General features: G+C 40.6%; 1 protein-coding gene across 2 annotated transcripts in view; it reads right to left on the bottom strand.

Annotated features, from left to right (window-relative positions):
• The window catches only part of NTRK3 (neurotrophic receptor tyrosine kinase 3), an 897,882-nt gene that overhangs the window by 145,590 nt on the left and 737,691 nt on the right, over positions 1-14,601 (bottom strand). For both annotated transcript variants that reach the window (XM_040414178.1, XM_040414179.1), the window contains one exon: positions 8,857-8,987. In XM_040414178.1, the coding sequence (XP_040270112.1) occupies positions 8,857-8,987 (131 nt within the window). The remainder of the gene's footprint in view (positions 1-8,856; positions 8,988-14,601) is intronic.

The raw sequence follows: 14,601 nt of genomic DNA, 5'->3' as shown, positions 1-14,601 counted from the left end.
CAGCTTCAAGGAGTTCCCTGGCATGGCACTTCTTCAAACAATGTGCTGACGACAAGACCCGAGTGGTTAGCATACTGTGCCATCAGAGCCTGAAGCGAAGCATTAACGTTCTGAACCTTAGCACAACCTGCATGACCAGGCACCTGCATGCAAAGCATGAACTGCAGTGGAGTAAACACCTTAAAAACAAGGAAGTCACTCAGGCTCCGCCTGCTACCTCTTCTGCTGCTGCCGCCTCGGCCTCTTCTGCTGCTGCCGCCTCGGCCTCTTCTGCTGCTGCTGCCGCCGCCTCGGCCTCTTCTGCTGCTGCTGCCGCCGCCTCGGCCTCTTCCTCTGCCTCTAGAGGAACGTTGGCACCTGCCGCCCAGCAAACATGGGATGTACCACCAACACCACCACCTGCGTCACCAAGCATCTCAACCATGTCACACGGCAGCGTTCAGCTCTCCATCTCACAAACATTTGAGAGAAAGCGTAAATTCCCACCTAGCCACCCTCGATCCCTGGCCCTGAATGCCAGCATTTCTAAACTACTGGCCTATGAAATGCTGTCATTTAGGCTGGTGGACACACACAGCTTCAAACAGCTCATGTCACTTGCTGTCCCACAGTATGTTGTTCCCAGCCGCCACTACTTCTCCAAGAGAGCCGTGCCTTCCCTGCACAAACAAGTGTCCGATAAAATCAAGTGTGCACTGCGCAACGCCATCTGTGGCAAGGTCCACCTAACCACAGATATGTGTACCAGTAAGCACTGGTGCATGTGCTGAATTTGGTGGTGCAGAAGTTCATTCGCAACTACCCCGACATGTCAGAGCTGCTGCATAAAGTGCGGGCCGTCTGATCGCGCTTCCGGCGTTCACACCCTGCCGCTGCTCGCCTGTCTGCGCTACAGCGTAACTTCGGCCTTCCCGCTCACCGCCTCATATGCGACGTACCCACCAGGTGGAACTCCACCTTGCATATGCTGGACAGACTGTGCGAGCAGCAGCAGGCCATAGTGGAGTTTCAGCTGCAGCACGCACGGGTCAGTCGCACTGCGGATCAGACACACTTCACCACCAATGACTGGGCCTCCATGCGAGACCTGTGTGCCCTGTTGCGTTGTTTCGAGTACTCCACCAACATGGCCAGTGGCGATGACACCGTTATCAGCGTTACAATACCACTTCTATGTCTCCTTGAGAAAACACTTAGGGCGATGATGGAAGAGGAGGTGGCCCAGGAGGAAGAGGAGGAAGATGGGTCATTTTTAGCACTTTCAGGCCAGTCTCTTCGAAGTGACTCAGAGGGAGGTTTTTTGCAACACCAGAGGCCAGGTACAAATGTGGCCAGACAGGGCCCACTACTGGAGGACGAGGAGGACGAGGATGAGGAGGAGGTGGAGGAGGATGAGGATGAAGCATGTTCACAGCGGGGTGGCACCCAAAGCAGCTCGGGCCCATCACTGGTGCGTGGCTGGGGGGAAACTCAGGACGATGACGATACAGCTTGTCCTTACCTCTGGGCAGCCTGGCACACATGAGCGACTACATGCTGCAGTGCCTGCGCAACGACAGCAGAGTTGCCCACATTTTAACGTGTGCGGACTACTGGGTTGCCACCCTGCTGGATCCCCGGTACAAAGACAATGTGCCCACCTTACTTCCTACACTGGAGCGTGCTAGGAAGATGCGCGAGTACAAGCGCACGTTGGTAGACGCGCTACTGAGAGCATTCCCAAATGTCACAGGGGAACCAGTGGAAGCCCAAGGCGAAGGCAGAGGAGGAGCAAGAAGTCGCCAACGCAGCTGTGTCACGGCCAGCTCCTCTGAGGGCAGGGTTAGCATGGCAGAGATGTGGAAAAGTTTTGTCAATACGCCACAGCTAACTGCACCACCACCTGATACGGAACGTGTTAGCAGGAGGCAACATTTCACTAACATGGTGAAACAGTACCTGTGCACACCCCTCCACGTACTGACTGATGGTTCGGCCCCATTCAACTTCTGGGTCTCCAAATTGTCCACGTGGCCAGAGCTAGCCTTTTATGCCTTGGAGGTGCTGGCCTGCCCGGCGGCCAGCGTTTTGTCTGAACGTGTATTCAGCACGGCAGGGGGCGTCATTACAGACAAACGCAGCCGCCTGTCTACAGCCAATGTGGACAAGCTGACGTTCATAAAAATGAACCAGGCATGGATCCCACAGGACCTGTCCATCCCTTGTGCAGATTAGATATTAACTACCTCCCCTTAACAATATATTATTCTACTCCAGGGCACTTCCTCATTCAATACTATTTTTAATTTCATTTTACCATTATATTGCGGGGCAACCCAAAGTTGAATGATCCTCTCCTCTGTCTGGGTGCCGGGGCCTAAATGTGTGACAGTGGCCTGTTCCAGTGGTGGGTGACGTGAAGCCTGATTCTCTGCTATGACATGAAGACTTATTCTGTGCTGACATGAAGGCAGATTCTCTGTTACGCGACCTCTCTCCTCTGCCTGGGTGCCTGGGCCTAAATATGTGACAGTGGCCTGTTCCAGTGGTGGGTGACGTGAAGCCAGATTCTCTGCTATGACATGAATACTTATTCTGTGCTGACATGAAGCCAGATTCTCTGTTACGGGACCTCTCTCCTCTGCCTGGGTGCCTGGGCCTAAATGTGTGACAGTGGCCTGGTCCAGTGGTGGGTGACGTGAAGCCTGATTCTCTGCTATGACATGAAGACAGATTCTGCGCTGACATAAGGCCAGATTCTCTGTTACGGGACCTCTCTCCTCTGCCTGGGTGCCTGGGCCTAAATGTGTGACAGTGGCCTGTTCCAGTGGTGGGTGACGTGAAGCCTGATTCTCTGCTATGACATGAAGACAGATTCTGCGCTGACATAAGGCCAGATTCTCTGTTACGGGACCTCTCTCCTCTGCCTGGGTGCCTGGGCCTAAATGTGTGACAGTGGCCTGTTCCAGTGGTGGGTGACGTGAAGCCTGATTCTCTGCTATGACATGAAGACAGATTCTGCGCTGACATAAGGCCAGATTCTCTGTTACGGGACCTCTCTCCTCTGTCTGGGTGCCGGGGCCTAAATATGTGACAGTGGCCTGTTCCAGTGGTGGGTGACATGAAGCCAGATTCTCTGCTATGGCATGAAGAGACTGATTCTGTGCTGACATGAAGCCAGATTCTTTGCTATGGCATGAAGAGACTGATTCTCTGCTGACGTGAAGCCAGATTCTCTGCTATGGGACCTCTGTCCAATTGATATTGGGTCATTTTTATTTTTTTTATTTTTATTTTAATTCATTTCCCTATCTACATTTGTTTGCAGGGGATTTACCTACATGTTGCTGCCTTTTGCAGCCCTCTAGCTCTTTCCTGGGCTGTTTTACAGCCCTTTTAGTGCCCAAAAGTTCGGGTCCCCATTGACTTCAATGGGGTTCGGGTTCGGGACGAAGTTCGGGTCGGGTTCGGATCCCGAACCCCAAAATTTCAGGGAAGTTCGGCCGAACTTCTCGAACCCGAACATCCAGGTGTTCGCTCAACTCTACTTATTACGCTTTGGCCAAAATGTACACCAATGCCTCATTCAACATCCAGTATGGAGACAGGGAGGAGTGCTGGTTGCAGAGTGCTATTGCATTTGTGTTCTTTTCTTTGTATATGTATTTCGCCATAGCGATGTGCACCTGCAAATAGGGTTGTGCTGATTGAATCCCCCACATCATTTTATATTTAACTGCAGGTTAACATGCAGCTCTATAGCTTAGTAGTTAAGGTTCTTGGCTTGAATGTAGAAGGTTGTGAGCTCAAATCCCGGCAGAAAGCTTTCAGAAATAAAGGCTGACTTTAATTTAAATATATATATTGTTTTTAACCATAATATATTTACATATATTATTATATATTCAGAATATATATTATATTATGGTTAAAAACATCAGTAGTAGTTTCCAACATATTATGCATTCGTATATCAGAAGTATGAATAAATATATATATATATATATATATATATATATACACACACACACACACTCGCCTAAAGAATTATTAGGAACACCATACTAATACGGTGTTGGTCCCCCTTTTGCCTTCAGAACTGCCTTAATTCTACGTGGGATTGATTCAACAAGGTGCTGATAGCATTCTTTAGAAATGTTGGCCCATATTGATAGGATAGCATCTTGCAGTTGATGGAGATTTGAGGGATGCACATCCAGGGCACGAAGCTCCCGTTCCACCACATCCCAAAGATGCTCTATTGGGTTGAGATCTGGTGACTGTGGGGGCCATTTTAGTACAGTGAACTCATTGTCATGTTCAAGAAACCAATTTGAAATGATTCGAGCTTTGTGACATGGTGCTTTATCCTGCTGGATATAGCAATCAGAGGATGGATACATGTTCTCATTCTGTTTACGCCAAATTCAGACTCTACCATTTGAATGTCTCAACAGAAATCGAGACTCATCAGACCAGGCAACATTTTTCCAGTCTTCAACAGTCCAATTTTTGTGAGCTCGTGCAAATTGTAGCCTCTTTTTCCTATTTGTAGTGGAGATGAGTGGTACCCGTTGGGGTCTTCTGCTGTTGTAGCCCATCCGCCTCAAGGTTGTGCGTGTTGTGGCTTCACAAATGCTTTGCTGCATACCTCGGTTGTAACGAGTGGTTATTTCAGTCAACGTTGCTCTTCTATCAGCTTGAATCAGTCGGCCCATTCTCCTCTGACCTCTAGCATCCACAAGGCATTTTTGCCCACAGGACTGCCGCATACTGGATGTTTTTCCCTTTTCACACCATTCTTTGTAAACCCTAGAAATGGTTGTGCGTGAAAATCCCAGTAACTGAGCAGATTGTGAAATACTCAGACCGGCCCGTCTGGCACCAACAACCATGCCACGCTCAAAATTGCTTAAATCACCTTTCTTTCCCATTCTGATATTCAGTTTGGAGTTCAGGAGATTGTCTTGACCAGGACCAGACCCCTAAATGCATTGAAGCAACTGCCATGTGATTGGTTGACTAGATAATTGCATTAATGAGAAATAGAACAGGTGTTCCTAATAATTCTTTAGGTGAGTGTATATATTCTTATTATTTTTTTTTGTAATTACACATTTATTTTGCGCCATACATTTTTTACAATTACTAATAAAATATGTACATTTAATCACTATTTCTGAAATGTTTCTGTTGTGGTTTGAACGCACAACCTTCCATATTAGAGCCAAGAACCTTAACCAATACACTATAGAGCTGCAGTTAAATATAAAGTGATACTTCTGCTTTATAGGAATACTTACTACATGAGAAACTACTATGAGGTTTTTCTGGCACAGATTATTATTCAGCTTTATAGCTGAGTGGTTAAGGTTCTTGCCTCTGATGTAGAAGGTTGTGAGTTCAAATCCTGGCAAAAACTTTTCAGAAATAGAGGCTAAATTTGATATAAATACAATGGCTCAAGCACACGCGGTGTTTGGCCGTACACTGCGATGCTCAAGTCAAAATGGTGTTCGGCCGAGCATGCTCGATCAACACTAGAGTATTCCCGTCATGACTTTTGTGGTATGTGGATAGTATATGCCATAAATTTTTGATAGGTCTGGTCCAACCTCTGGGATCTGATTCTATCTCAAGACTGGAGCTCCAACGTGACTGGAGAACAAGCCATACATGCACAGCTGTCCCCATTTACTGCTAAGGGACCTATGAAAATAGCCGAGTCTAGCTTGGCTAGTTTCAGATGTCCAGTATTGGTAGGGCACTATGTTTACACAGCATGCTATTCATTCCTTTCTGGACCCTGTTATTAAAGTGGGAGCAGGTTCTAGAGGTTTATATGGCAAAAATGTCTGGATGTAACTGCTTTTATTAACCCTACACATATGTATTTATGGTGACTACATACACAGATGTCTCCTTGCTCCCCTTTGCACTTGGCTCAAGATATCCTGAGATGATTGACTTTTTAAAAAAAAAAAATATATATATATATATATATATATATAATAGATGAAAGTTCAGGGCAGCACTCCTTGTAGCAGATGTTGGGTGCCAGCGGTATCGACACTCGACCACAGTGTCAAATAGCCAGAAGAATAAACACACCGCAGCACATCCATAAGGTAATGCTATTGCTTGAAAATGGTCCCAGCAAGCGGACCGAAACGTCGCTGCTTGGGTGAATAAAGGATCCCACATTTTTCACCTTATGGATGTGCTGCGGTGTGTTTATTCTTCTATATATATATATATATATATATACACACCATTTTGAGATATTCTGTGATGAGCAATATGTATGCTATATTTGTCTATGTACAGCCATCCAGTGGTTTAGTTGTGCATTGCAGTCTGTCAATAAATTTGATTGCATTTCTTCATGTCGTATTTAATCAGTTTCATGAGAAATTTCAATCCTTAAACAAATATAAGCAAAGGTAAGGGTGGATACATCTGTACCTGTCAGGATATCAAGCTCACAGACTTTATTTGTGTTAAAATGTAATATATTGGCCCTGATTTATCAAGGCTGACAATGCTTCATTGGCGGGGCCTGTTTAAGGATGTCATTTGTGATGAGGCGCAGGCCTCATCATAAATTACCTGCCTCCTCCAGCTCGGAACTGCTGTAGATTTTTGTCATTATTTACACCAGTTTCTGGTGTAAAAGTTGAAAATCTGGTGGATTTGCATCTTTTCTATGCCAAAAAAAGCGCAAGGGGAATAGTAAATTTCCTTCATTATACCGTGAGGGATGGGATAAGAAAAGCTGAGCATCCTTATATTTAATGTTGAGTTAAACAAAGTATCCAAAGTTGACTCCGATCTAAATTTTAGGAAAAATTTGATTTGCTGCATAGCCAAATTTCCTCGCGCTTTGTGGTAACGAATAAATTTTCCCTGAAGTGGCGTTAAAAACAAAAAAAAACATACTCACCTCATCCATTTGCCTGCGATGAGGCCACTGGGTCCATCTTGATTGTCTTCAATCAATATGGCTTCAGTGGCCTCTACGCAATCAAATGGATAAGGTGAGTATTTTGGCGCAATCATGGCACAATCGCCGTTCCCTGTCATTGCACCCGCTACATACAAACAAATGTGCTTTGTGATGAAATAATTTGTCATGAAGCGAGTTTCTTTGTGAAATTCGGCGAAGCAGCTGAATCAAAGTTTCCATAACTTTGCACTTCTCTTCTTATCTTGATTATAAGCTTCAGAGCCATGTTTGTATATGAAGATTGCAATAAAAAGGAATGCATGCACTTTATGTATTGGATGGACTGTATTTACTATACACTGATGCACTTAATTGACTTCATTGGATATTATTGCCTTTCACAAGTATATGGGAGTTTATTAGAGGGGAGCAAAGTGGAAAAATATCTGAATTAAAAAAAAAGAATGGTGCGAAGTGAGTTTCCACTGTGGGCAATGGTGGAAGCTCCATGTTTGGACTTTGGAATGTATATGGATCGAATGATGAATTTCCCCCAATGTCTTTTGTTTTTCCATTCTTTCTTTTCTTTCTTTGCAAATAAGTTGGACAAGTGGCTCAATAAAAACCTGTCATAAAACATGATTTAGAGAACTTACTAGTAATTAGGGGGTGTTTAGTGATTGTAATTAGCTTGTCTCAATGATTGACTCACAATGTTGTACCGGAGAACAGTGAAGAAATTACTCTAATAGTGGTCATCAGGTTCATCTAAGAGGTTACTCATGAGGAATATTTTAATAAATACATTTTTTAGATACTTCCATTTGAAATTGTATTTCTGCTTATTACAATTACATTATAATTAAATACTAGCACAATATCAATGCAGGATATTGTATAGTTATTGACTGATATTTCTTACAGTTAAATCTTTATTTTAAAGTATATTTTTTTAAATTTTACACTCTGTCCCTTCCATGCATTCAATAAAATGTCTACTTTGGAACCCTTAGGGAAATATAAATGTATAACTAGATTTATTCTGTAAAATAAATGGGCACTGTTATTTCTGTTCACTTCTACTGTATAACGTTCTCTATGCTGCTACTGTTTAAAAGGGTATGCTACAGAGAAATATGGGAGCAGAATCTCCTCTTTTATGGATGTGCTGTGTATGGGAGACATTATAGCAGCTTGCCTGAACCCATCAGATTGGGGAAAACAAATAGGGGTCATGGCTTAGTTGCCCATAACAACCAATTAGATTCTACTTTTCATTTTGGAAAGCTCCTTTGGAAAATGAAAGGAGGAATCTGATTGGTTGTGATGGCCAACTAAGCCAGTTCTACTTCACATCTGTTTGATAAATGACTCCCAAAGCCTTTTAAAGGAAAAACTTGTGAAAAATATGGAATTACTGTCATATAAAGGACAGATATAATTTTATTCCTAAGGGTAAGGCTATACAACATGTGTTGCAGCATGGATAACAGAGTAGTGGTGATCCAATAGAAATGATTAGATCATTGGCCCACAAGCAAGAAGCAGGGAGGCATCATATGTTCAGATGGAAAAAATGATGAATATTCTAAAAACGAATATATAGCATTATATACTGAATATTCGTGAATTCTCGAAGTGGCGATATTCGAGATAAAAATTAGCTTTTCAAATATTTGTGCTCAACACTAACAGCCATAATGTAAAATATACAAATTTGTGAATATCTGCTCAACAGGCTGGGACATAAAACTACCACATCCTTATGAATAACTTTATAGTATTACTATTTAGTTGACTAGTTTATTTTAAAGACCATGGACAATTTCTGTCATAGTTTTAAATACCAACACTGAATCTATTTAATTCCACAAATGTATACTGTGAAGAAGAAAATAACATTTATAGATAAGTAGTTCTTGTTTTCGTACCTTGACAGCTACAAGCATCTTGTCTTTGGTTGGGCTGAGGTTGTAGCACTCAGCAAGAAACACTTTCCCAAAAGCTCCTTCTCCAAGTTCCCTCTTCAGAACAATATCCCTTCTTTTAATGTACTGCACATCTAGATGTAAAAAACAAAATACATTATAAAAGTCATGTATACAGTAACTGAATAAAGATCTGTACCAGATTCTGGGGTGTAGCACAGTAAAAGCTCAGAATAATTCATTATTATTATTATTATTATTATTATTATTATTATAATAATAATATGTATACACATAGATTATTTCTATTCACAGTATAACCTAAAAAAGTTGTAAGGTTCCTGAGAACCAATTTGTAGAACAAAGCACCTATCAAAATTTTCATTTGAAAGCATATACAGTAGGGGTCAGTTTCAATGTCCATTGCTGGCTAAGCTGTGTAACTAAGTTTTTATATATTCTAGAAATAAGCTACTGTATATCTTGCTCCTGTGAACATTTATGTATATTCCTATGAAAACTACAATACTTTGTGATATCAATTTGAGATGGGACAAACTTACCTCTGTAATATGCATAAATATTATGTATCCATTTACATGGCCAAAATTATGAGAGCAAACTAAAATATGAGTTCAAACATTTGTGGAATGCCCAGAAAATAGCACCCTTTAAAAATATCATTTGTTATCAATTCTAACCTGCTAGACTTACTCTGACCCATAGAGACTAGCAGAAAGTGCTATTATGAAGTGGCAATGTCTAAGAGAGATCAAAGCTCTGAAGGTAAGTCAAATATGTTCTTCCTTACCATTCCCCTTGTCCTAATATGCATGTCATGAGATGGCCAGCTTTTTAAATCAACGTGATTTAACAATATTGTGTCACAATGTGTGTTTTTATAACATGTTCCTGTTTGGCTCATTGTGGTTGTGTTGTGAATTGCACCCTGTCAAAGAATTTCTTAGCACGTTGCAAAATTATATTGAATTGATTTTATGAGAAACTGGAGTTCTTAACCAGATTCAAGCTTAAACGGGTTGTCCGGGTTCAGAGCATAACCCGGACATACCCATATTTTTACTCAGGCAACCCCACTAAGGCTACTTTCACACCTGCGTTAGGTGCGGATCCGTCTGGTATCTGCACAGACGGATCCGCACCTATAATGCAAATGCTTAGATCCGTTCAGAACGGATCCGTTTGCATTACCATGAACAAAAAAAGTATAAAAAAAATTTTTTTTTTTTTTTTTTTTGTTCATGATAATGCAAACGGATCCGTTTTGACTTTACATTGAAAGTCAATGGGGGACGGATCCGTTTGAAAACTGAGCCATATTGTGTCAACTTCAAACGGATCCGTCCCCATTGACTTACATTGTAAGTCTGGACGGATCCGTTTGCTTCCGCACGGCCAGGCGGACACCCGAACGCTGTTAAGTGGCAACTCTGTTATGTGATGAATGATAAGAAATGGTGAGCCAGGCCTTGTGGCTGAATCCATATGAATCCTTACTCTTATGGACCCAAAGCTTGCTATAGTAATTGCTGCTGACCTGACATGAGTTGTTTAGTCAACAGATGTTGTCATGAGATTTACAATGTTTAGGTGGCCACATATAGATACAAATTAATCATTTCCCTACCTTTTGGCTTGACATATCCCAAGATGAGTGGTACAAAATGACCAACTTTGGAAAAAATCATGATTATGCAATACTCTGTTTGGAGATGTTTAATATTATGTGTGTGGATATGTGGCCATCTAGTAGTTGTGGTATAAGTTGCAGCATGTCAGGTTTAACTATAATGTCAAGATTATGTATTGAATTTGTATTATGAGAAATTGGAGTCATTGACAACATTTGTGGAAAGTTAAGGATGAACATTATCTGTATATTTATCTATCTAGCTAGCGATCTATCACAAGATTGGAGGCACCTCATGTCATGTATAGAGATAAATAATTTTCTTGAAATTCATTTTAGGTCTAAGTCATATGAACTGATTGCAGGATTTGATTTCAGTATGTGCTCCAAAATGCTCCAATTGTCCTGAAAATACTTGTATGACACTCAAGTTCTCCTAGAACTCATATTTTTGTCTTTTGTCTTTCTCTCTTTTTATTTTATATCTTCATACTATTTTCTTTCTTTCTGTCTATTCTCCAACCTTCAATCTCTCTAAACCAAAGACAACATAAGCAATATACAATATAAAAGAGAAAAACGATCCAGCATTCCTGAAATTTTTGAGCCGTCGGTTCTTTTATTGCTTTGATAAAAATGTGTACAGTAGTACAACCTCCAAATGACTGCGAATGACACATATGGAGGTTGTTCCACTGTACAAATTTTTATCACTGCAATAAAAGAACCGGCTCAAAAATTTCAGGAGTGCTGGATCGTTTTCCTCTTTTTTCCTTGCCTCAAGATGTCTCACCATGGTTTCCTGTGCACCCAAGGACTGCAATACATGTGGCAGGTGAGCTGGTTTACCTTACAAGTCCAATATACAATATACCCTGTCGATGACCCAGTAAAAATGCTTAATTGTACACCTATTAACCAAAATGTACATTGCTGGTGATACAGAATCTTTACACAGTTTTTATAAAAAAAGAAAAAAAATCTAGACCCTCTAAAAAAGTACTGTTTCTTTAATAGCTCATGTGCTGAGCAGCACAATTTGTATGTATTTCTATGTACATATAGTCCCTAATAGTGTTTATCACAAATATTCGAATTGCAAATTTGTATCGCAAATATAGGTACTTCGAAAATTCACGAATATTTAGAATATATCTAGTCGTAATTGTGAATATTCAAGATTTTTTTTTAATAAGTACACATGATCCCTCCCTGCTTCTAGCTTGTGGGCCAATGAGAAGGCTGCAGTATCTTTGACATTAGGAGTAGTATTGATTGCGAATTTTCGTAATGCAAATTTTTATTGCAAAATTTTCAATTGCCGAGTAAAAACATGATTACTCTCTGCTTCTTGCTTGTGGGCCAATGACTCATTGGCCCACAAGCAAGAAGCAGGGAGGAATCATGACTTTAGATGGGAAAAATGATGAATATTCTAAAAAACGAATATATAGAAATATAGCACTATATTGAATATATTTGTTTTTTCGAATATTCTTAATATTCTAAAACAAGAATATATAGCAATATAGCGAATATTCAAAAAAAAAAAATAGAGATTTTTTTAGCTAATATAGTGCTATAATCTTTTTTTAATAGTTTAATTTTTTCCAATCTGAACTTCAGATAAGAAAAAAATTACAACTATTAGACAAAGAAGATTATAACACTATATTAGCTAAATTGCTCTATATTAGTTTTTTTTTTCAAATATTCGCTATATTGCTATATATTCTTGTTTTAGAATAATACGAATATTCAAAAAACAAATATATTCGATATAGTGCTATGACTCATTGGCCCACAAGCAAGAAGCAGGGAAGAATCATGTTTTTACTCGGCGATGAAAATTCACATTATTACGTGATCATTACCTTGCCGATTTTTTTAGTAAAAAAAATCGTAGAATATAACGAATATTCGAATTTGCGAATATTCTACAAAATATTCGCAAAATATCACGAATTCAATTTGACCCCTGCCGCTCATCACTAGTCCCTAACACTGTCACATCAGTGGCTGAGCTCAGAATAGCGTCTGTGCTTCGGACATTACATAATATCTTAGAGCTCTTGATTGGCTGTGAGGCTGACTACAAGTCATTATGGGAAAGCCCACCAGCCAGGGCAAGCCCACCTGTGATGTGATCTTCTTTCTTCATCTTTCCTGCTCTGTTTTCATCACTGGTGTACAGAATTTGAATGTAAAATGGAGAGCCCTGGTTAGGGTTATTGGTCCAAATTGAATTGCCAAAACTTTTGCTTCATTTGGAAATATAATTTTTGGGAAACTCATACCAAATCTGATTATTTTAAAATTGATTTGCTCATCGATAGCCATGTACAGTACATCTATAATTTTTGTAACTACCAAACAATGTACTGTGCAGCAAATATTTACTTGGTGTAGTAGAAACACACAACTTTCATTTATCTTGAATTATTAACATTCCTAGACTTGCAGCTAACTACATAGCAGCAGATTTCTGTGCTAGAATAATGGAACAATACATCTGGGCAATTATAGCACTGACATTTTGCTTATTCGTAACTGCTGCGTGATGTCATCTCTCTTGCAAGTTTCCTATTAACTTTTGTATATAATGTATTTACTCGCTACTCTTGTGTCTGGACTTTTCTATTTGTCCGATGTTCTTTTGTATCCAGTGAAGCATAATGATTTTAACATCAACTGAGGTGGGCAAAGGATTAAACAATATCTAACAATCTTTAAAATCTAATACAGTCTCCTAAAAAATATGTATGACCCCTGTTTTCCATCACAATAAAAGTCTGCTTCTGCTGCAGCTGTCAGAGATGGCTCTGAAGAAACACTGGCAGATAATTGAAATTGGAATATGTAACATTGCTTAACTGAGCATTATGTGCATTGCAGCAGTACGACTCAAGCATCACAATGGAGCACCTTGTAATTTTTTTCAGGACCCAACTTTCAGCTGTACAAATTGAACTTGTCTCTACTTTTAATTGCCCACTCCTAGAGCTTGAACCCATCTTAGGATCTTTTAGCAATATATTCTGACCCTGGTGATCTAGTCCAGTTGTTCTCAACCTATGATACACATGAGGGCTGAGTGTGGTAGGTGGGACTTCCCTAGCATCTATAAATGTTTCATTGCTGGTCACTAGGGCCTCTCAACCTTCAACTATATTGCTGTCCTTCCTTGCTGTTCACTTTCATAGGCTACAAGACATTATCATCACAACTTTCTCAGCTTATCTGCAATTAGCTCATGGTGGAAGAGGCATGTGTCCAGCAATGCATCCCATGCAGCGGCATGGAGGTGAGTATTTGAGATAATTTTCTTTTGGCCTTGAGGAAGCACTATTGAAAAACTTATTTTCTACTAGTACACACTATGGAGCCTTTATTACTACAAGATGCACTATTGGGGGGCATTAGTTCTACTGGGGCAAGATATGTGGGCATTATTACTTCTGGGACATGCTATGGGATCTTTATTACTACTGTGGGCACTATAGTGGGCTTTATTACTGCAGGGCACCTTGGAAGGCACTATATACAGACATTATTACTACTTAGGGCATTATGGGGTTATTATTACTACTGGGGACATTACGGTTAGCTCTACTATTACTGGGGGCACTATACTGGTTATTGTTACTACTGGGGACATTATGGTGGAATTTATTACAACTGGGGGACAACCATAAACATGATTACTACTATAGGCACTATGGGGGAGATTATTACTATGGGGAAACCCTGGGAGAGAATTATTACCAGTAGTGGGACATTTGAGGACACTATTGCTGTGAGTACACTGGCACAGTATAATTAGCTCAGCAATTTTTGGGGGACACTGTGTTTATGGCACAATTACTGTCAGGGGCACAATAATATTTGCAGAAATAATTATTGAAGAAGGCACTATCTGTATGGTACTAGTATTTTCAGGGGGAATATCTGTTTCTGCACTATAGTATAAGGGAGAACAGCGGGAACAGTATTGGAGATGGCAGGATGGGGTGTTGAGAGGGTGGGGAGGGTTATGAAAAAGTGGGAACCTAAGATGCCTGTGTGATAAACTCTGAAAAGACTAATCATGACTGAAA

This window comes from Bufo bufo, chromosome 1 (genome assembly GCF_905171765.1).
Source record: "Bufo bufo chromosome 1, aBufBuf1.1, whole genome shotgun sequence".
Lineage (NCBI taxonomy): Eukaryota > Metazoa > Chordata > Amphibia > Anura > Bufonidae > Bufo > Bufo bufo.
This window is presented reverse-complemented; position numbering and strand designations above follow the sequence as displayed.